This window comes from Canis lupus, chromosome 5 (genome assembly GCF_048164855.1).
Source record: "Canis lupus baileyi chromosome 5, mCanLup2.hap1, whole genome shotgun sequence".
NCBI lineage: Eukaryota > Metazoa > Chordata > Mammalia > Carnivora > Canidae > Canis > Canis lupus.
In genome coordinates, this window is record NC_132842.1 from 1,083,669 (window position 1) to 1,108,253 (window position 24,585).

The window sequence follows — 24,585 nt, forward strand, 5'->3', positions numbered from 1 at the left end:
AATGATTGCTAAGACTATAAATCAACTCTAAAACATGAGAGCTGACTGTGCTTGTTCCCCATTGAGAGATTCCTATATATATGAATCACCCAGAGGCCATATGCCCAACAGCCCTGCTGAGCCAGTTCTGGCAAACATATATTTTAAAGCAACCCCAAGCCATCCTGAAGCTTTGGAAGCTATACCTTTACTCTGTCCATGTTCACTGCTTCCTGAGCTCTGTCACTCAGGGCCTGCTAAAAAGTAAAACCGGATGGACTGGGATCCATGATTAAAGGCAAAGGAGCCAAGACCTGAAGGGAGATCTTGCTAGCCAGTGCCAGGTGTGGAGAGTTGGCATGCAATGGTCAAGTATGTAGGGCTGGAGACTGCATGACCTTGGGAAGTAAGAGTAGTGGGTGATGGTTGAATCATAGAGAGTCTGGAACTCCAGCAGAGGTTAAGAGTAGAAAGCCTCTGCAACCAGGAACAAATATGATGCTCAACCAACAATTGCCTCAGCCAGATGTTTTTATATGCATCTTATTTGGAGTGAGAGCCAGGTCCCAGAGAGACTGGGCCTGTCTTGGAACTGCAGGTGAGGATAATGAGGATCATGCTGGCAAGGCACAGCTCCCAATAAACAGCTCTCCCTTGTTTATCATCGTCTTTCTGGAATATAAGTACCATGAAGGCAGGAGATGGTGTCTGTTGTGTTCATGGCGCTATCACAAAACAGTAACTGGCACATACTCTGTGGTCAATAAACACTTGTTGAATGAACAAATTAATGGACAACTGAATGAAGTAACAGGCAACAGTTGAGGAAGAGTTTTGGTGTCCAAATAAACGATGTTTTGGAAAGTGCCTGAATTTATCTAAACTTCTGAGTTTATAAGTTCTGAACTTATCACCATGTATTTTTTTAAGTATACATTGTGATGGATGTTGAACAGTGAATTCATCTTCATTATCAGTCTCAGGGCCCGTATAATCAATACCTACACAAAGCTCTAAAACAACGTTGAAAAAAAATAAAATAAATAAAACAACGTTGATAAAAAACATGAATAGCCTAAATCTCAAGGTTGGTCCTAGGAAAAATGTAGTTACAAAAATAATGAGGGTTGATAGTTCATGTTCTTTTTTTACTGAGACGTTTAGAAATACTAGACATTTTCCAGTTGATGCTGGGAATTAGCTAAATAACTTTAGCATGAATCTACCATTGGTCACTTGCTTTAATAAATACATGGCTCAGGAGGACCCAACAGAGAAGTACAATTAATGTTCATTTCAGGTCCTGGTTGCATTTGCATCTTGAGTGACTTGGATTTATTGTTTTAAACCAAGTTTCCTGACTGTAATAGAATCATTAACAGAGCTCTTAGTTTTTATTGGGAACACTTGCATGTTCAGAAGGGTCTCGTCAGGTGTGCTAAGGAAAGGACACAGGTAGGACAGCACATTTTAATCACATCTCTGTTCCTGTTTAGCCTTTGGCAAATTTCTTTATCTTTATACCTTTTGGTGATTTCACTTTAAAATAGATCTGGTACAAATAAACAATTTCCCAAGGATGTGTGAATTAACCAGTGGTTATAAAGAGCTTCGAAATGATGATGTGCTATCAATGCTAAGTCAAATTATGAAATTGCACCTTTGCAAAAATGCTATTGTGGAAATAAATGAATCTGAACATTGTATTTACAGTGTGATTTGCTTCTGAAATAGAATATTCATAATGGGCCTCAGCAGGCGACAACAAAGTGCCATCTTATCTTCTGTTGATAGACCACAATTTCAGAAAATTATTTTTACAATGGCATCTGAATAAGCTCCTTAATTTGATACTGTTTTACAAATAGATGCATAGCTTATTACATAGTTTACGCTGCCTTTGAGACATAAAGAGTGAGGTGGGATTCATTAACAAAATCGCTGTTGTCATTCTTTTGTATTTTTTCTGATGTAATTTCTATTTTTTACAATCTAATTTTAATAAGCTACATTGAACAGAAAAGGCAAGGTAGAGCTACTTCTGTGTTAGTGATCAAATCCGAGTTTCAGGGAATCCCTGGTTGGCACAGCGGTTTGGCACCTGCCTTTGGCCCAGGGCACGATCCTGGAGACCTGGGATCGAATCCCACATCAGGCTCCGGGTGCATGGAGCCTGCTTCTCCCTCTGCCTGTGTTTCTGCCTCTCTCTCTCTCTCTCTCTCTCTATCATAAATAAATTAATTAAAAAAAAAAACAACAAATCCGAGTTTCAATTAACACTTAGGTTATCAATTGCAGTTAAATTACACCTGGAATTCTGCCTGTGGCCCATCTAGTTGCCAGAATAAACCTCTCATTCCCACACACAATTTCCACTGCTGCAAAGAACATATTCAGTGACAGCAGAACAAGTAATGGGCATTTCTGAGGACCACATTCCCATTTCTTCCAAATAACTGATTATTTAAAACAATCTCCTCTTAACTGGGAAGACGGAGGTCAAGGTGGGAAAATGACCAATTCCCTGGAATAAATGTCACCCAACTAGAATCTAAAATGTCTGATAGGGAAACCTGGGTGGCTCAGCAGTTGAGCCCAGGGCATGATCCTGGAGTACCAGGATCAAGTCTCACATCAGGCTCCCTGCGTGGAGTCTGCTTCTCCCTCTGCCTGTCTCTGCCTCTCTCTGTGTGTGTGTCTCTCATGAATAAATAAAATCTTTACCAAAAAATAATAAAATGTCTAATAAATGTAGGGGTAGAAAACTGACATCAAAGAATCAAAAAGTAAAGGGGTAAGGAGAAGGGAGAGGGGAGAGGCTGTTTTGCAAAAGGCAGGGAGGGCCTGGACCGAGCTGGGGTAGCTGAAAGCTTTTTTTTTTTTTTTTTTCTCTTTCAAAAGAGAAAAGGTGTGGGAGGTCTTGTCAAAGACAAAGGAAGGACCAGGCATCAGGGCCCGGCCAAATTGTCAGAAAAGACATATTTGGAATATGCTCTATAGCAACAGGATTCCCCTGCACAGAGAATCCTGTTACATTAGAGGCAAAAGGGCTGAAAGCACAGAGCCTCTCTCTCCCTCTTTCATTTCACAGATGAGAATATGTAGGCCCGGAAAGATGAGATACTGGAGCCCACAGCTCTATAAAGGCCGAGTCCCTTCTAGAATTCAGGATAATGGTGGGATCCTATAGGCATCACACACAAAGGCCACAGTGTTAGCTAAGCAAGTTTCCCAAGGGAATGATGAACATGGCCAACACAGGGCTGGCCCAAAATAGAATACAATAATGGCATGATCAGACATTATTTCTGCCTCTGCCTCAGCTCATCTTCTACTTACCCCCATGGAAATGCAAGAGTTTATCATCTAAGTCATTCTGTTCTCTGGTTGCATACCACCTGGAGATGGGAGAATGGGGGTGTGGTATGGGTTTCTAGATTAGACCGAGAACAGAAACATTTGGAAGTATCCCAGAACTCACTATAAGGTAGTGAGAAATACAAAAATGAGATGTGGTGACCAGGGTGCTTCACTATTTTAGGTGTAGCCATGCCCCTGCCATATCTTTGTCTCTTCCTCTTGGGTTGACACTGGCCCATCTCGACACACAGCTTTAAGAAACACGTAGGAAACGCTGGTATGGTGTGAGCCAGAAGAACAACTAGAACCCCTTCATGTCCATTTTAGAAATTGCCCTCACAGCAGGAGTCTCAGGGCTAGCTCAGTTGAGCACCTCCCAGAGTAGTATCTTCACGTAGTTGCACCAAGACTTGGCCTTGGCATTTATCTGGCAATATGGGTTAACATATTTACACCATTCTGCACAGGATGCATCCTGTGTTGACTTCTCTCATGGAGCACCTCACCTTAGACAACTTCCCCAGCAAGCCCCCTGCAAAGTTAACATGTGCACGTATTGGGGTTGCCAGCTGGAATGGAAGAGGCTCTAAAGTATTTGTGCTAAATTTACATAAAGGTGGTTTGGCCATGAGCCCAGATATAAATATACAATGGACAAAGTTTCCAGAGTAGTGTCACAAAGTCCCGAGAGTTGTGAGGATGTCAGAACTCAGCCATCAGGACACAGACCCATATTGTTAGTACATGTTAGGTCTCTAACTCCAAAACAGATTATGGAGATGAGTGTGAGACAGAGAAAGCTTTCAATCAAGCACTATCTCTGCATATTCGTTGAAATTTAGCTAATGCTCTTCACATGTAGAAATCTACTTTTTTTTTTTTTTAATTGAGATTTTTAGAGGAAAAATGTAAGATTGATTCCACTACCCAGGAAAATGATGGGCTTACCATGTAAATGAGAAGTGTTAGTGTGCATCTAGTAGTCTGATTGAGAGCTTTTCCTAAGAAGCTGACATGGCTCTTCCGTGCTAGGTGAACACACTGGAGAAGACTTGGTGGGATGTCAGTTAGCCAATTCAATTCAGAAATGTTAATTAAGCACTTACTATAGGCAAAACACTATGCTGGGCTCTGCAAGTGGTGGAAAACAATATCCTTCTTGTTCTTGAGCATCTTATGAACTAGTTGAGTCAAGAGTCACAGAAATATCAGATTATGACATTATGACAGTACCGAATATTTTAAAGAACACAAATGCTATAGAAACACACTTCTTGGGGTGGGGGTGTTGGAGGACAGGGAAAGAGAGACCACATTTAATTGGTCATTGGTTACCAGAAATCTCTTTATGAAGGAAGCATTTCAGATGGAACTAGGATGGTATGTAACATTTTGACAAGGACACAAGGTATGTGAAGGGTGTTTACCCTTCCCACATTTGTAAAGAAAACATCCTATGAATAGGCTTGGGGTGAGAAAGCAGGCCTGAGTCTAAGGAACCACAAAATATTTTGGCAAGAATACATAGAAGAGGGGCACCCAGGTGGCTCAGTGGTTGAATGTGTGCCTTTGGCTCAGGGCGTGATCCCGGGGTCCTAGGATTGAGTCCTGCATCGGGCTCTTCACAAGGAACCTGCTTCTCCCTCTGCCTGTGTCTCTGACTCTCTCTGTGAAGAGAGACATGAATAAAGAAATATATATTTTTTAAAGAATACATAGGAGAACCAGAGGAGATAGACTAGAGGGCCAGAAGGAAGTCACATTGTGGAAAACTGAGAAACAGAAGCAGGGTAGGGAATGGGAAGCTCAAGGTTTCTAAGCAAAGAGGAGGAACAGAGAAAAGTCCTTGATGAGGCTAATGCAATAGCACCGAGAATGGGTTAAAAAGTGTTAGGAGTTGAGTGCTAGCAGTAGAAATGGAAGAGAAAAGATAGACATGAAGGGTATTGTAGTACTTGTAACTTAGAGGTTTTTAAACTGCACCCGGGGGTGCAGGAAGTGGGAGACATTCCAGTGTGTCAGGTTTGGATACACAGGAAGGAAGGAAGCAATAAGAGAAAGAAAAGGCTGGGGTTGTGCAACACTGGATTTTTCATCTGTGGCAAGAGTCTACCACTCAGGCAGTCACCATTGTCCTGAAGGGATTTGGAAGTCTGAGTCCAGTGCTTAGGTCAAATGTAGGGCTGGACAGAAATGTGGGTATTATCTGAGCCGCTTGGCTAAGATCAATAAGGCAATTCAGGGAGAAGACATTCAGAGCATAGGCAAAACCTTGGCCAATGTCTGTCTTTTATTGTTAGAGGAAAGAGAGGAAGTCCAAAAAAAGAGGTAGGGAGGAATCCAAGATGGTGCAGAGAAGAAGAAAGCTCCAATGTGTAGTGAGTAGTCAATCATGTTTAAGGTTGTACAAAGGGTGAAGAAAATCAGGGTCAAGGTAAAGCCAATGGTCTGGGCATTAAACCAGTAATTGGAATGGAACATTTAAGGAAGCAGTTTCAGTCAACTAGAAGGGACAGGAATGATGCTGAAAAGAGTTAAGTGAGAAGGCAGAGCAATAGAGTGTAGACACTCCTTTCAGCACCTGTGGCAGTAACAGGGAAGACAGAGAGAGATGAAATATTTGTTGGAAGGGTAATAAGTTCCCGGGAGGACTTCTTTTACTTATGAATAGGAAAGTTCTACAAAATCTATTTGACCCTAGGAGGCCCACAATGATCCCACAAGAAGGAAAGCAAACCCCTTCTGCTGGATGAAGTGGCTTTTCATCACAGGCACTGAGACCCTCCCCACTAGCGGGAAATCTGTCAGAACCAGAAACGGGGGAAAGATGGCAAAGTTAAAGGACCTGGGGCCACCAGAAGGGGAGAGACACGGATGGAAGGGGATGGACCATCAAATTAAAAACATGTATCTTCCTAGTTGCTTTTCTCTATGAATTTACAACACAAAAACCACCTAACTTCCTCTCTCTCGCACATGAATGTAACGGCAGAGTTTTGGTTAACTGACTGAAAAGAACGGGTATCCTGTGATAGCCACCATGACCCTGGCTCCTGCCTTACATGAAGTATGGACTGGTTTACCATCTGCATGTGCTGAATATATTTATAAGCCCTCAGGCACTCTTAAGAAAATTATGATTTCTTAAAGCCATTAATGCTATTGTCAAATTTGTGACATTGAGATAGCATCTTCTGTGGGATTTTTCCAGAAACTCCACCCACCCAGAGTTTTAGAAAACTGCAATTATAACTCACTTATCAAGGCAACTTATTATATGAACATTCAGAAACTCTTGTTTGCCAAATACATGCTGAGCATGAGATATGATCTCTACTGTGGACATGTGCAGTGCTTTTGAAATATTTATAAGTGCCTCCTCCTGAGGATGCAGACGTTATTGTTTACAGTCTGAACTTATTTTAAGGAACAAAACTCACGGATGCACTTCCTGTTATAGTAATACCTGGGCTTTATTTAATGTATTTCTCTTGTATTCATAAGATACTTCCACCTTCATTATGTCATCCACACTGTGTCACTGAGATAGAGGAAGGAAAGCCCTTTTTTTTCTGCAGAAAGAGAAGGAAAAAAATGAATCGAGACTGTGTCTGGGCTGTGGGGGTCTGGCAGAGGCTGCTCTGGTGGACACGGTCAAAGCCACGGCCGCACAGCGCCATAGCCAAGCCATCCGCAGACTGGGAGCCGGCCCTGACTCCTGCCTTGGAGATGGGAGTGAAGGGCGGCCGTGTGATTATAATCCACACCCCTGATCCTCACCAGAGCACTTTTCACGGGGGGAGCTGCTAACATCGTTCCCCTGACAGTCAGAAATCCCCAACTTGCATTAATGAACTAACACACACACCAGGTATGAGGCTAGAACAGCTGAAGGAGGAGGATGTGTCTTGAAGGACTGAACCAGAATCACCTAACAATTACTCAGGGACAAAGAAATCAGCAGTGGCATAAAGGATAAGGAAAATGTAAAATGTTTTCCTTTAAAAAAAAAAAACAAAAAACAGGAAAGGGGATGCTTGGGTGGCTCAGTGGTGAAGTGTCTACCTTCAGCTCTGGTCTTGATCCCAGGGTCCTGGGATTGAGTCCCACATGGGCTCCCTGTTTTGCGGGAAGCCTGCTTCTCCCTCTGCCTCTGCCTCTCCCTTCCACGTGTACTCTCTTTCACTCTCTCTCAAATAAAATCTTAAAAAAAGGAAAATCCAATCAGTGCTAAAACCCCACTCTTCCCTCGGCCCAGGGTCAATAACTTTTGAAGAAAAATTGTACCCTACTCCTTGTAGAAGGGAAGAAGCTGCCAGGGCAATATTGGTGACATTCTGGCTCCAGCAGAGCCAGGGCTCACCTGCTAAGAAACACACACAGTGGAAGAACAGCAGGCTATGCGGGTGGGGGAGCCTGTCCCTCCCACTCTGTCGCTCCCCAGACTGTGTGCCTGTGAACCCCAGCTCCAAAGCTCCAGGTCCGACGCCTCTGACCAGGTGGGTGGGGATGGAGGAGGATGCAACCTAGACAGATTCCGAGAACGCGAAACCGCGGCCACCTCCTCTGTGTCCAGGAAGTGCTCACTGTCCAGTGTTTTTGAAAGACTGGCGCTCAGACCAACACATCACACCCTTGAGTAGTCATCACAATCGCCTCTTGTGCTTTCCCTTCACTGAAGTTTGCTATTCTCTCCTCCAGACCGCCTCCCATGAACGTGAACCAGAGACTCTACTCAAGGCAACACTGTTTTCTTCCCCTCTGTTTCAATTTCGATATACCTGTCAGCTGTGGAGTTCCATGAATTAGTGCCTGCTATGTGCCAAGCATTGTGGGGGCTGTAGAGAGCAAAGATATAAGTTAGACAAGGTGTCGCCCGTCACAGAGTTGACCACCGAATGGGGAGAGACTAACCCTTACCTGTACAGTTAGAAGGAAGAGGCTGGGCAGGTGGGGGGTAGGAGAGGGCTGCATGCACAGTACAGTCTCACTGTTGAGTTCATGAAGATTTGTCACTTCTACTGGCTGCCATTTTTTCCAACAGAGGATTGATCCAGAAATTATTTTCATATATTTTAATCTTTTCTTTTTGTGACCAACTGCGTTACAAATAAATGCTTACTTTCCCAAGTTATTCAAGAACAGACAGCAGGTCTGAACCAAGATAAAAGGTCAAAGAGCAATCTATTTGCCAGGTGTTGCTCCATCTAAACCAATACCACCCCAAAGAAGAGAAAGTCAAGCTCCAAGCTTGTGGGGCTTTGTGTCCTTTATTTTCTTCACATCGAACACATTTCTTTAGGTTTGGGAATGTAGTACTTTTAATTTTTAAAAAACTATCTCTTGAGGACTAAGGTTTTGACCACGTTTTATTTTTTTTCCTCACCGTTTCAGCGATTGCTTATATTTTACACAATATCTTCCCTGCTCATAACATCTGTTTGTTGGAGAGTCGGGCAAGAAGTTGTACTCGTGAATATATTGACTGGCCTTTGCCACCTCTGGCTGTTCTAAAGAAATTTAAGAACTTAAATAAGGAGACATTTAGCATCCTCTTTCAGCCTGGGACTGCTGCTCTCTCCATGACATGCCAGTCACTCACAGAAGCAACAAGCCATCACCTCCAACCTGGCCGGCTGATTATACAAGTATCTGACCAGATAAAAACAAAATACTCTGGAGCATCTGTTTCTTCTCAAAAAACACTCTGTTTCTCACAGGAATTCAGTGCCTGAGCAAACATTCTCCCTTTTTAACCCTTACAGAGTCGTCAGGGCAAATATTAGTATCAAAATTTTACAAATAGGGGAGATTCGGGGGAGCAAAACTTTGCAGACATTTGCCTGAGATTAAGTAAATGGACAATGCTTGGAAGACAAGGCAGCTTTCTGATTTCTGGATCTGTAAGGAAGCACTGCACACAGCTGGGATCTCATGCATCCCTTGAACCAATTGTGTAAATCGAACCTTTGTGATGCCTGGTTATCAGGCTTTAAGTAAATATTGTGTTTGTATGTGCTTTGTGCTTTCAAACTCCATCAACAGAAGGGACTGAAATTTAGTGACTGGAATTTAGATATTTTCCACCAGGATTTCATCCCCAAGTTCACGCAAGTTTTTGCTGAGTGGAAACTCACCAATTGGTTGGAAGTTTCTGTGCACGTTTTTTAGCAGTTCTTACCAAATCTGAACCGAGAGTTTAAAAATTAAGTCCTTCCTCAAAAGGAGTTGGTTTATATTTAAAGTTTTGTGAGGTATTTCATAGAAAAAAAACAGCTGTTTGGATCCCAGATGAGCTGGCAACACTTCATAAGAACTTCCTCCTTCAAAAGAGCATATCCCAAGCCCCGTAGTCACAGAGGTGGAAAGATATTTGGTATAGCAGCTGAGAGTTTAGGCTCAGTTAATCTAACTTTTCTAAACCTTGGTCCTGCCATCTGTAAAATGGGGATGACAGGGAAATTGAGTGAGCTCGTGTGCACAGAGTGCTTAGGGAGTGCCATGGTGGGCACAGAGTGAGGACCCAACAGGAAGAACCAGCCATGACCATTCCTTCCTAAACATTCTATTGGCTACTCAGATTAAAGGAGAACACAACATGGTGACTGAATAAGATATAAGATATGTACAATACAGACCTAGGCTTGATCAGGAGAAAAATCAAGTTACAAAGCAATTGAGTGGAAAGAAGCCAAAAGATTACTCTTCCTCTCCACCCTTCTGCAGAACTCGGTAGAGTTCCGAATGAGGTTCAATTGCTAAGCTAACTGCAAAGACTAAGTGATTTGAGCCATAAGCCAGCATAATGTGTTTGGCATGCTTCAGAGCCAATCTGAGAGTTCTCCTGACCTCATGCCATCCCAACTGACCTAGATACTAGATGCAGTTCCATCAACTACAGAAGAGCAGGAAAGATCTTTTTTTGAGGTGCTACGGTTTGCCAAGTCACTGACTCCGACAATCAGGATTGATTACAAACACCCAATTAGGAGGCATTTGGAACCTGATCTGAACACTAATCTTGTCCCTTGTTCTTCTTCGGGCTTAATGATCAGCCTTGATGAATACTACAACGGCAATTAGTTAAGTTTATTTTGTAGCCTCCTTTACAAGCACACACACACATGCACATATGTGTTTGTGTGTGTGTGCTTCTGCCGGAGTATGTCAGCATGCACGCAAGTATCAAGTTTTATGCTGGAAAAAAAAAGGAGCTGAGAATATGCATGCCGGCTGAAGGCATATGTCTCACTTGGATCAATTTTTAAGTGTCTGCTCCCCAAGTGAAATCTGCTTGGAAATGCCACGCACATGTTGATTCAATTTGATAAGATTTCAACTAACCTTCTCTTTTAGCTTCTCATAAAGGTTGCTTCTTTCAAATTACAGAAAAGCCTAACACATAACAACCTTGTAATACTGAAAATTCATTATGAGCAAATGTGATTGCTTACAGTAAAAATAATAAAGAACATTAATTTTATTAAACACATGGAGTTTTGTTCAAATTAAATCAGTGCTAATAGGGAAAAAAATGAAAGGAAGAAAGTAGATAATTATCTGCCTGAGTAGTAACCAAGGATGCTGCAGGTGGTAACAACAACATTGGCCAGCAGTTGTTCTAAGAAGGGTTTATTCTTATCCACTCAAAAGTTTTTTAATTGAATTGAGCCTGGTGGTGATGCTTCTCACACTGCTTGTGTTGGGAAGTTACTTGAGATGAAAACCAACAATGAAAAACTAAAAAATAAAGTAAGGGAAGATTTTTCTGTATTTGCCTTACATTGAAAGCAAGCTCTAGTTGAAAATTTTGTGCATATTTTAACATACCCATAGTATATGTAAAAAACACAAGATATTTCTACAGAAATCAAGGAAAAACATTAGAATACACTTCAGTATGACTGTTCTTCTGTTTTTTGTTTTTTGTTTTTAAGAAAGGGAACAGTATGCATTGTTCTATCTCTATTCCAAAGAGTTTTACCACATTCAAAGGATTGTGCCTACAGATTTCTAAGACTATAGTTTCATTTTGAAATTTATAAGAATGGAATCATACAAGTTAGAACAGTAGTCATCCTTGAAGCCAAAGGCTACCTGAACATAAGCGGGATTCCTTTTTTTTTTTTTAAGATTCTATTTATTTATGAGAGACAGAGAGAGAGAGGCAGAGACATAGGCAGAGGGGATTCTTCGTAGGAAGCTGGAAACGTTTACTCTGGATTGGTTGGTTATGTGGTTGTGCTCACCTTGCAAAATTTTATCCAACTTTACACTGTGTGTTTTTTTCTACATGCATATTGTGCTTTAATTAACAGTACACATACTTCTATATTTAATACAGAAAATGGAGAAATATTTTGGCTTCAAATCCTCATTGTTTTCCATAAAACAAAGACTTTGTTTTGGTCTAAGAGATACTCGAACATATAAGACTGGGACTAGAGAAAGGCACTTGCCTCAGATACAAAAAGCCAAATATTCACCAATCAAGGTAAATAATATTTTAACGCAGCATTTAAAACAAATCAGAATGGATGAAAAAAACCCATGCTGAGCAAAGTAAAAAGAGAAAGGTTCGAAACGAAAAATAGTACTCAGGGAAACCAAAAACGGAAATTACATTCCCCAAGTTGCTAATAAATGACCAAGTGACCACTGCATCATTAAATCTGTGGAAATGATCAGATCTGGGAAACTAATGGAAGATTAGTTTTCGTTCAGTGAGTTTATACTCTATGAAAATAAATGAAATGACCAGTGTTTCAAATTTGTAATAACTTCGGTAATTTTAAAGGTAGCATTTAAGAAACGATGTGCGATTTATTCCAACAAAATTCTAAAACTTTGTGATTTATTCCAACAAAACTCCAAAACTTGAATATCATCTCTTTTTGGTTAAAATTTCCTTGCAATTAAACTTCATATGAAGTTACAAAAGTGAAATCTCCCTTTGATTGCATTCGATGAGGAAAAAAATACCTATTTTTGGTTACACTAAGAAGGGATTACACATCTAAGTCATAGAAAAGCATCTGAGCCACATTAGCCTGAGTCTTGGTGAAATCCTACAAAACAGCATTGACAATTCAGGCACTGAATTGTCAGGAACGGGTAAGCAAGAAGACCACTACTGAGCTTTCTCCCTCCAGTACTACCACCTTTTTAGACTCTTTCTGGAGCTCCACCATTCATTTTCTTAATGTTTTTAACCCAATGTCTGTGAGATTTTTATTGCTCCCCAGATGAGGACATCTGATCTGAATGTAATCACACACCTCTTTGCTCAGCAGTATTTGTCACAACCCATTATAAATTATCATGCTGATAGTTTGCATTGCTGGGAAATGGGAAAAGTTCCATAAATTCTAACTACTGTATCAATGACATTCTTGTTTATTATGCAGATATAAAGTTTTATGAGATTCAAGATGTCTGCTTTACCACCAAAGAAACTATCGTTGAGTAAGATCTAACCAGTTCAATGTAAATGCAGAAAACCATTTACAGTGCACAATGAACATTGCTTTCTGAAAAACACTCAAAAGGTTGCTTTTTTTCTTTCTTTTCTGCTTGTAACTGTGCTTTGACACTTCACAAGCCTGGAGGATTTTGCTGGTGCATTCTCTCCACATCTTTTTCCTCCTTCAGAACATTCTCCAGCCACCTTTTATCAACATAACAATAAAACCAGACGATATTTCTACACATCCTCACACAATGTTAGCCCACAGATAGATCTTCTACTGCTTGATTGATTGATTGATATCATGCTTTGTTCAATAAAAGAATTCAGGGAGTTATAATACTATGTTTTTGGTGTCTATTTGTCAAGAAACCGGACTCATAATAGGCCCTGAAACATAGATTGCTGTATTTTTTAAATTATCAGGCACAACCTGAAAATTCATTTTCCCTAAGGAAATAATGCCCCTTGATATTCACTCTAAAAACTTTTTGTAATGTTAGGTTCATAGCTTATACTGAGTCCTTGGTGCTCTTCACATGAAAGGTTGTAACTGTGCACATTTTATTGTATTGTTAAAACTATGAAATAGTTTTTAATTATAAATAAACAATATGAATTTAAATAAAAATATTTTTCCTACCAGAATTCGTCTATTTAATTACTTATCCATTCCTACACCGTACAAAAACATTTGTTTACTGGGGTTTTAAGGATGTTTCTTTCTTTTTTTTTTTAAGATTTTATTTATTTATTCATGAGAGACACACACACAGAGAGGCAGAGACATGGCAGAGGGAGAAGCAGGCTTCATGTAGGAAGCCCGATGTGGAACGCAATCTTGGGACTCCAGGATCACGTCCTGGGCTAAAGGCAGACACTCAACCGCTGAGCCACCCAGGTGTCCCTTAAGGATGTTTCTCAAGCAAATGTACTAAGGAATCGATTTCTTAAGCTTTGACATGGTGGAAGTTGACTGTACAAATACTAGACAGTTTCAAGAGAAATTGCTAGGTATATTTTATGTGAATCATCCCATTATTGGATCTATATTTTTAGTTTGGCATAAATTTATTTCATATTTCTGAATGTTCTAACCACCACCAAGTTGTTAGAGATATCATAATAATGATGATAACTTCTTTTGAGGGAAGCTTTCAACTTTTCAAAGGGCTTTCATATCTACTACTCTATTTTATTTTACTAATAACCTAATGACAAGGGTAAAGCAAGCACTTTTTATTGCTATTAGACGTATAATGTAGCTGAAACCAGGAGAGATATTAAATATCTCAAATAAGACAATCAGCTTGATCTCAACAGGAATGATAACTAAAAGCTTGTGAGCTAGTTGAATGTGGTACACTGTATCTAATTTTGCATTAGCTCAAATTCCTTTTTTGAAAGTAGCCCAATATAATTTTTTTAAAAAGGCACCCCCCAAAAAAAAACAAACCCACTAAAATAAAAGAAAAATCTAAAAACATAAAACAAAACTATGCTTTTGCACATTCAGTGTAAAATTCTGAAGTCTATGAATTTGTTCTTCCAAGGGTTATCAGTATTTTCTATTTTTTGTAGGAAATTTTAATTTTAAATTAAAGCTGTGGATTCTTCTTGCAGCCTTCACAAAAGATTGTAGGAATTATGCCACATTTGTAGAATGTCAACTGCAACCTTCAACAGTGACCAGGCCAAGGCTGGAAAGACTGGGAAAGCAATGTCTCCGGTTGCTCTTCCTCTATCATTTTTGGAGTTTTCACTGATAAAAAACAATCAGGTGGCAACACTTCCAAACAGGGCAGGAAGATATTTTCTATGCCCTAATCTCCATTGACTTCATCAGGTTAAATCTATCAGCCTTTTAAGGCTGGCCAGGAGATGGCACCTTTACAGAGAACAAAGTGTCAGTTACTACAGTTAAGAAACCACTTCACTCTGTCACCTTAAAAAAGTCTCACCAGCAGAATGACAGAAACAATCCTCTGAACCATGTCAGTTTCTTGAAAACCATGCTGATATCACTAAAATGGTCTCTTCCTATAAATAAGAATTACCCTTTGTCTTGTCATTTCTAAAAAGGAAAACTGCAAGGTACCTGGGTGGCTCAGCCAGTTAAGCACTGGACTGGAGATTTCTGTCTGGGTCATGATCACAGGATCCTGGGATTGGGCCCCACCTCACACTCCACCTGGAGTCAGCTTGGGATGCTCTCTCTCCACCTCTGTCCCCACCCTGCCCTGCCCCCTCACCCATGAACGCTTGCTTGCTCTCTCTCTCAAATAAATGAAGTTTAAAAAAAAAAAAAAAGACCTCAAAATGTTAAAAAAAAAAAAAAGAAAACTGAGAAATGTCCAATGCCACTATACTCTACCTCATATCACGATACACAAATAGTTATTGAAGACTTCCCGTGTGCCAGACACCGTTCTAAGCACTTAACACACATTAATTCCCTGGACTGGCTTCCCATTCATACACTTCTACTCTGGTTATGTGCTGGAGCTGGCTTGCACCAGCTCACAAGAACCCATCACACATGTTTCTTGAGGAGTACACAAGTACACAAATCTGTGTACAGTGACATCACATGGATATTTTGAAACTGGTCATGGTGGGAACATTTACACTACAGAAATGGGTAAAGATTAGGAATGAGGACTTGACCCATCTCCTTCTAAGATCCAGTCATTCAACATTGACCAGCACACCACTGCCAGTGACTACTGATTATTGTGATTTTTTTAAAGCTATTATATTATACACAGACATGGTCATGACACTCAGATCAGGATTTAGCATACATGAGTTTACTGAAATGTAATGGCACCTTATTTTGGTGAATAATATTATTACTTGAGTATGTTTAATGTTGGGTTTCTTAAAAACATCTCAGAGCAGTTTAAGTATTGTCAAAAAGCAAAATAAAATAAAATAAAATAAACAAATCTCTAGGTTGTCTAGGTGATTGACATTGTAAAGCCACCATAACAGAATATCGGCAAAAACAACAACAAAAGTCCCTGTTTCCTAGCAGTCACTGGAACACTATTCATGGTAACTTTCATACAAGATTAAGAAGTCAATAAAATGCCCTGAAGCACTGAACAAGGATTAAATTGGAATCGGCATAATTTTATTACACTGTAGTGTATGCTGATCATTTGGAAATTGATCAATGAATGTATGCTAATTCTCTAGGCACCAGAATGTTGAATTAATCAGATGACCTCATTTCCTTCCCATGAAACTAGTTTTATCTCACCAACTTAACATTTTGTTAAGGACCTCCTACAGGTGGGAATATTTTCATATTATTCTGTTCTTCCCTATAAAGGCTATGTGTTTGCAAATAGGACCTTTTTAATCATGAATATGCCTGCACAATAATGTCTATGTCCAATCGAAATTGTAGCCTATAATTATATTAAACTGACCCATTTTAAAATTTGGGAAAACATATCAGTCCCTGAGAAACACTTGTGAATTGAGATTTAAGTAGATTGTTTTCCTTTGCTAAAACTATTTCTATGTCCAAACTTCATTAAAGATAGATATTCAGGTTCAAGTGTCTGGAGAATATATCATGTGCAGGCTGGCAGAATGGGGTAATGTGGACAAGACAGAGACAGGCGGTGCTGGGTGTCCAGAGAGAAGAGCAAACCTGGACCTGAGTGGACTGCAAACCTGCAAAGTTGAAACACATTTTCCACACCGTGCAAAGCAAAACCTACACAACTAGTTATTTTATATAAAGTGAGGAAATATAATTTAGACTGTCTCTATAGTTAGAATGTTTTCATAATAATGAAATCTGGCATAAATTGATGCTTAGTTACTTAACAATAGAAGGAGTTAGCAAGACTAAAGCAGATGGATGAAATGCCAATTTATATTTGAGTCCCATTGTATACACTGTGAATCAACAATTATTTTTTGCATTTTCCGTAAGAAACTTGCAATCATTAATCTATTGCAAAGCCCCTCATCCAACTTATGCTATATGCCTCATTTTTATTCAATGGCAATTTGCATTTGTCACTTCAAACTCAGTAAGATACAGTACTTAAATCACAAAATGCGTCACAGATTTGTTAAAAAATATCCAACCTCACCATCTGTTGATACTATACATGCTGGTAACCCATAATATTTAATAAAAACTCAAGTGAAAGTGTGGGCTTCTAGTTCTTCCCCTTTTCAGGGAAAAAAAGAAAAATGAAGCACATGTACACATTTCTTAACAAAAGGATTCTGAAACCAAAAGTGGTAACAGGAAGAAGAATATGAGAGATTATATATTTAAGCATAATATTCCTAGTTTGGGGAACTCAGAAATCACTTAACATAATTTAATTTCCATACCATTGACATACGATCTGGCCTAGATTGGAATCCCTTCTGGATCTATTTATATCTCATACTGTACACTCAAGACTTCCCCCCTTAGACATCCATGACCACTAGATGGTGGTGTGGTGCCCTGTTCAAATACTTTCTCACTTACTTGCAGTCTCTGTCCTCCAAATCAAAGTGAGGGTTGAAGTTGATCATAATTCTCTGGTATGGGTCGGGTGCCTGAATCAGCCATTCACATTTTTCACTTGGATGATAAGAATGAGGATAACCAGGAGACGTGAGGTACCCAGGGCTTTCAATTTTTATCGTATCGCCACACTTATCTGTAATAAAAATAACATTTCAGGAAAGCTTTCCCTGACAACCACTTCAGTTTCTAGCTTTATATATAAATTACTGGTTATTATTCCAGAACTTTTTAGGAGGAACCCCAAGAGGTCCCCACAGGTCCTCCAGGGGGCGTTGATGGCAACCCGCCCCCCCCCCCCCCACACACACACTCCAAGAAACACTCTTTGATCCTAGGAAGGGTTAGCCCAGAAGAAAAGTAGACTGAGATCTGAGAGGACTCCACCCTTATCCCTCACAAAGTTCCTTCCCAAGAAAAAGGTCTTCTAGCGTTAAAAACATTAAATCCTCTCAATGGATGTTAACATGGTCCCCAGGGAGCTTCTGCTAGACATAATGATCCCCCAAGAAGTGTAATCGCATTAAGTAGCAAGTTCTGAGTGGAAGGTGACTAAAAGGAGCTATTCGACCCTTTGTGTGGCTTTTTGATGATAAGCCTGGTCTATGTCATTGATCAGTAGGGATTGTTATCCAAGACTTGGATTGGCTTAGAGCCAAACCTTTTGTGTTGTTGTTTTATCTGCCCATAAATCTAAGTGATTTTGAGTTATCTCTGCTCTGGAGATCTTGATCAACAGAGAACCAAGTGTATTTGGTGAAGCAGAAATAATTCTGCTCTACTGCTCCAAGTAAAGTTGTTCAGTCTCAGAGACCAGATCAAAGCAACCGGGCAGAAAAAAAAAAAAAAAAAAAAAAAGCCATACAGTATTAATTCTGATTACCTAGATGTTGGGAAAAACAAAACAAAACAAACCCAAACCCCACCACACTGAGGTCTGGGTATCACATACGGTAAGCCACCATCTCACATTCTGGGAAAGGTGAGCTAGCTAGTTTTGAGCGTTCATTTAAAAAAACTCAAAAGGTGAAGTGGTTCATTGAGAGTCAAATAAACCAGTCACTGGGCTGCTTTATTGTTCAGTGTAGATTCTCATTGTCACTTTTTATTATGGATTTCATGCTGGAGAGTCTCAGCCTGAAATGCTGCCACATTTATTGATGCTTAATTTTAAGCAATAAAAATTTGGTGCATGAACTATGTAAGAGGAATAGGTATGAAAGCAGTGAAATATATAAGCCTATCAATCACAAATTTTCAGTAATGGTATATATAGATTTTAATATTGCATCTAATAGATTCCCTGTGGAAAGAGAATGGCATTCTTTGCTCTCAGCATGAATTTATAAATCTACAGAATTTTATTACAGGAAAACCAGGTCAAATGGAAATGAAAGATGAAGTGCACATCAAAAATGCATAAAGCTACATGCATTACAGAAATCATTTCCCATAAATTAAAAAGAAGACAATATAAATCATATTGTTTTTCTCAATTGCTGGATGTTTCTGACCATGTTTCCTAGACTGGGGGTACCCTTATGCTTGGTTTCCTTTGCCTGGGCTTTTAAAAGCTTAAGGTTTTGCCAAGAAGAAATGTTGCAACTGGAGTTTGGAATCTCAACTAACGATCATACTGGACTCTGTTACGTGATTCCACTGAGGCTCTTCCATTATTTTAAATGTGCAGAAAACTTGGAAAGTGACCCCATCTCATTAAGTCTCCTCCAGCTCTATACAAACATCATGGCAGTGTCTGGCATCCGTTAGAGGAGTGAAATAAAACAGCACTGCTTCCAGTCACTCCACAGAGTCACTTCAGAAGACATTTAGGTGGACTTGGTACCACACCAGAGCTCTTTAATCTGTGACTTCTGAGAAAGTGACAGTGTAATAAGATAATGTGGACTGCTAGACTCCCTGGCTCTGTTAAATCTCTCTAACAGTTGATTAAGAAAGAGCAATTTCTAATGACTCTGGACCATTAGACCTAAATAAGGTTAATGAATTAATTTAGCAGACACTGGTACTGCAAGGAGGTGGACATGGCTTTAAGAGGTCTGCTGTGTTACAGAGGCATTTACTGGCTCTGGTCACTGCAAGCAGAGCAACATGGTTTTAACCAGTCAAGCTCACAGACTGAGGCTCAGGTTCTCAGCATTTTCCAGATTTCTGCTAAGAAAATTTAAAAATGTATTTCATATATATTCACGCACGTTTGTATACATTCATATACACACACATATGTATGTGAAGTTCACTACCTACAGTCTGGAAGCTATTTGCATTAGGTTTCAAATCTATCTTGTGTACATCTCTACTACGGATTTAATCTCTGGAGTTGTAGAGGGCAGAGGCTGGGTTACTATAACTTCTAAAGCCTAACCACTTGACCTCTTTCAATTGGAGGAGAATGTTATTTCATCCCTTGCCAGATCGTACCGAGATGCCACCAACTCAGGTTCATTAATAAATTGAAGTCCACATTCACAGTTGTGTGTGTGTGTGTGTGTGTGTGTGTGCGTGTGTGTGAATGTGTATGTGCACGCGCGCGCTGCCTCCTAAGCGTATCTGTTGGAACACTGCTTGGTAGCTGTTAGGGGAAATCTATTGCTTCAGTCACCAAACCTCCAAAAAGCATATTATAGAGATTAACTTCCATCATAAAGGCATGATTTAAATTCCTCTTGGTATGAACCCCTCCACTTGTGGTCTCTTATTAAAACAATATACCACAGTAAGTAGTGGGTGTTCTTTTCTCCTAATTACTTTGATTGAAATCTAAGCCAGACAAAAGTAAATATTTGATAATTAGTTAATAATTGCTGAAGACTTACTGTTAAGATAATTTCCTACCCTTGCCTTCACCCACTTTAAAGTGTAAGTTAAACATGCCTACAAGCAGATCACGCTTTAAAATACATTATTTAGGTTAAGGGATACTGTTTATAACCTGGTAGCCTCGAGTGGTTTTAAAAGCTAAGTGGAAGCTGCTAGGTTAGGGATTTTCAGAAATCCCGGTGTCTTACACTGTATATATCAGATTCCTTTATTGACAGTGTGTAACTTTCATTCATACTTCAGGCAGATTAGGGGCGATTTGCAAAGGCGAGGGAGGGAGTTCCCACAATCAAAAACCCGCCGTCGGCCGCAGCACCCAGCAGAGGAAGCGGTGTCGAAGAGCTGCAAAAGAACCAGGAAGTTCTCCCGGTAAAGCGTTCATTAACTTTCCGCAGCCATCAAATTTTTGAGAGGGAGTCTCATCTAATTGCCTTTGGGAGGAAACATTATTGAGATAATTGGTGGTGCTGATCTGGGAAGGCAGGCAGCTCTGCCTTGGAACCGAGGCAGGGGAAGCCCCGTCACCAGGCCACCAAGTCCAGGAGCGAGGCGGCGGCCTCGGCGTCCGCCTGCCCCGCCGACGGGTCTGGTCTCTCTGTTCCTCTCCCCGGACGACGGTTTCCCGGGCCCGGACGGCGGCGGCCGGCGGGCAGCGCGGGGGCCGGAGCCCGCAGCCCCGCCGGGAGCCCGGGAGCCCGGGAGCCCGGGAGCCCGGGAGCCCGGGCGCGGCGCCCGCACGCGCGCCTCCGCCCGTCACTTACCGTTGCGGAAAGCGCCGGCCAGGGCGACGGCGACGGCCACGGCCAGCGCGGCGCTCAGCAGCGGCGGCCCCCGCTCCATGCTCCCTCCGCCGGGCCCGGGCACGCACCCGGGCAGAGGACGCGCGGGCAAGTAGCGCAGGGGCCGATGCACACGCTCCGCCGGCCGCAGCTCCGCCTCGAGCCGCGAAATCCTCGGTCCGGCTCGGAGAGAAGGGAGCAGCGAGGCAGTGCCTGGATCCGAGAGAAACGCTTCTCTTTTTGTGTCTCAAGTCGCCTGCATCCTGTCATTTAGCTCCGGTTTCCTCTCTCTTTTCCCACACTTGTTCCTCTTCCAGGAGCCACTGCCCGGGCCATGTCTCAAAAAAAAAGGGGGGGGGGGCCCGACGGGGGAGGAGAAGGGAGGTGGGGAAACACACCAAAGCCAATTTCCAGAAAGGAAAAAAAAAAAAAAAAGCTTGTTTCTGGACCGGTTGGAGCCGAGGAGCTGGCGCCCAGGGGAGGTCCGGGGTGTCTGCGCGAAGGAGAGGAGCGAGCAACGGAAAGATGAGCGGGAGACAGGAGTTTCAGCAACTGCACCCCCGCCTGCGCCTCCGCCCCCCCCCCGCCTCCCCCGCCCCTCCTGGAGCCCTTCCCTCGCTTCCGCCCTCCCCTCTGCCTCACGGGCTCGCCAATAACTGCCTGACAGGAGACTGGGAGGAACAAGTTTCCCTCCGTGTGCTTTTCCCGTCCTTCTGTCCGTCTCTCCCGGAGGCCCTGAAGGATCCCCGCGGGGAGGGGGCGTTGGGAGCCTGCGCCCGGGGCGCGCGCGTGTGCGCGTGTGTGTGCGCGTGTGTGTGTGCGCGTGTGTGTGTGTGTGCGCGGGGCGGGGGGGGGCGTCGAGGTCCGCGCCAGCCGCCGGGTCGGGCGAGCCTCCCGCCGCCCGCCTGCTCGCTCCGGGCCCCGCGGGGAGAGCCGCAGCTCGCCGGGGGTGTCTCTCCGGGATCCCGCCCCGGAGGCGGCCGCTGCTTCTCGCGACTCCCAGCCCTGCCGGCCGCGGCGAGGAGCGGGGTCGGCCCGGGCCAGAGAGCGGCAGGCGCCCCCGACGCTCGGGGCAGGGCCGGGGAGACCCGGGGGAGCCGGGCTGGAGCGGGAGGCGCCGCGCGGGGCCGGCCAAGGGCCGACGCTGTCGCTGTCGCTGTCGCTGTCGCTGTCGCTGCCGCTGCCGCGTCGAGCCCACCGGGCCACTCGCTCCGGCGCCGGCGCCGCTGGGCTGCGGCCGCGCTCGGCCCCCCGGCTCCGCTGCTGGGCGCGCGGCCGGCCGCCAGTCGTGCTCGGGTGCCCGGCGCCCTGCGGGGGCCCCATTGTTAACCCAGATGAGGCGCCCGCCCCTCTGGGACGGAGGAGCGCCCGAGGGCCGTGGGGTGCGCCCTCCCGCTGGGGGGCGGCCGTCGCCCCGCCCCGCCCAGCCTCGTTCTCCACCGAGCCCAGGTGCTGGGGGAGGGGGGCTTGCGATCAGGGGTCCGGGCGCCCCTCTGCGGTGCTCCTCGGGGCGGGGGCACAGTGCGAGGCAGAGGCCCTCGGCAGGGCTCACTCGGCGCGCGCCCCGGGCCAGGCGGCCGTCACGCCGGGCACCCGGCGCCTACCCCCACCCCCCGCCCGCGCGGCCGCACCGTGGGCCGCGGGACCCCAGCCCCCCCGCCCAGGGCTTTCCGGGAACCGCTGCGGGAGGCCTCCGTGGGTAGGGATAGCAGACACGCATCCGAGGACAAACCGGTTTCGGCCACAGGTCTGGCCCTTGAGGCGGCACGTCCCGTAGCGGCCCCCCTCGAGGAGTTTGTGGGGAAGGTGAAAAGGTCACTGCACCTGGGAACCGGCGTGTGTGCACACAGCCTGAAACACAGCCTTCTTCCCACCTGGCGCAAAGAGCTGGCAAGACACTTAGGACTGTCGGCGAGGAGGCTCTGGCCCAGGGTTTTGGCGGCAGAACCAGGGGCTGGACGCGGGGCGGCCCGAGGCGCGTGGGCCGGGCTGGGCGGGAGGACGCGCCGCCGGGGAGGTGCGGAGGTGGCCCCGCGCTCGCCGCGCGCTCTCCCGGGTCCAGCTTTTCGGCGCCCGCCGGCCCGCGGGGAGCCCCCGCCTCGGAGCTGGAGGCCCGGGCCCCGCGCCCAGAGCGGGCCTGCCCCAGGCGCCTCCTCTCCCTCCCCGGGCTCCCCAGGCTCCCCAGGCTCGGCCCTCGGACCCCGAGGAGGCGCTGGGTGGCGGCGGCGGGGGCCGCCCTTGGAGGCCGGGGATCAAATGCCGGGCTGCAGCGGAAGGCAGCGCGGCGGGGCCGCGGGCAGCCCCACGTCCGCCCACGTCCGGGTCTCGGCGGCCGGCGGGGGCGGGAGGGAGACCCGGGCGCCAGCCGCGCCCAGCGCAGACCCCGAGGAGCCGGCGAGGCGGAGGGAAGCCCCGGCTCTGGGCGACGACGCGCGCACGTCGCCTCCTCCCGGTGTCCTCTCTGCCCCCGGAGCACCCCGCCAGCCCCAGGCCGCGGCTGCTGCGCGGGGTGAGCGGCATCAGACTGGGGGCGACCCCGAGCGACCTCAGTCGGAGGCTCGGAGCGAGAGAGGCGCGTCCCAGAACCTGGAGGGTTGGCAGAGAAGGGGTCGGGGTGTGGGCAACGGTCAGGGCGCCCTCAGTCACGGATACCCGCCTTCTTCCTAGGCAACTGGGAGGCTGCCCTGGCCCCGGGGTCGGGGACCCGACTGCGCCTCGGCGGGGTGAGCGAGGGGGCACACGCGGGACACTTGAGCTGTATTGTTTTTCTAAAACTGCCGCCAACCCCTCTTCCCGTTTCCCTGCTGAGTGTGCATTTCCCAGCCTGGACCCACCACGCTAGCAAATAAAGCCACCGGATCGTGCACGCGGAGAGGGACTGCCCCCGCTCTGCAAGCTCGCTCGCGCCGGCCCCCTAACGCCCTTCCCGGGGAAGGGCTCCCCCAGTGTGTCTGCGCGCTGGGACCCCTTGTCTGCTTTCCTGCTCACCGACTGAGCACTCTTGCCAGACCAGTAAGACATGCCCTATGTACTGGGGCGGGGGGGGGGGGGGGGGGGGCGGGTAGGCCGGGGGATCAAATTTAAGCCCTGCCTCTGATTTTTCTGATCTTACCTGATCTGAGGCATTTCTAGACTTCTTAGTTTCTACACAGGACCGAGTAATGGCCCTACCACACTGATTGATAATTGCCAGCTAGTGGGCTGGTGCACAGCAAATTGTCCTTGCTAACAACCTCTTTCCTCTGCCGTTTGATTCCGCTAAGTGCTGAAAAGGGTCAGTTTTAGATTTCCGCAATTTTCCAGCAAGGGAGACAGATCGACCTTTATATGAGAATAAGTGATAGACGGAGGAAGAATTTGGCAGTGTTCCTAGGTTGATTTTATTTTGATCTCACGAACACATCACTCTTTCTGACATCACAAATCCCCAGGCCAGATAGGACCCAGTTCCACTGAAGGGAAGATTCACCCAGCACACTTCCAGAATGCCAGGCCCTGGCCCTGGGTGGGCAATACCCAGACCCATAGACTCCCGTAGACACAGGAGCTGCTGCGGTAATAAGGCCCTCAGACCTCCTGAGCAGGATTGCAATTGCTGCCCACCATTAAGAATA

The 24,585-nt window shown here is 44.7% G+C and overlaps 1 protein-coding gene across 4 annotated transcripts in view; it reads right to left on the reverse strand.

The window, feature by feature from the left end:
* NRP1 (neuropilin 1) overlaps positions 1-21,547 on the reverse strand; it is a 137,352-nt gene extending 115,805 nt beyond the window's left edge. For all 4 annotated transcript variants that reach the window (XM_072825167.1, XM_072825166.1, XM_072825165.1 and 1 more), the window contains exons 1-2: positions 20,954-21,547; positions 17,313-17,487 (exon numbers count right to left, since the gene is read on the reverse strand). In XM_072825167.1, coding sequence (XP_072681268.1) covers positions 17,313-17,487; positions 20,954-21,032 — 254 coding nt within the window. In that variant the 5' untranslated portion in view covers positions 21,033-21,547. The remainder of the gene's footprint in view (positions 1-17,312; positions 17,488-20,953) is intronic.
* Between the last annotated feature and the right edge of the window lie 3,038 nt (positions 21,548-24,585).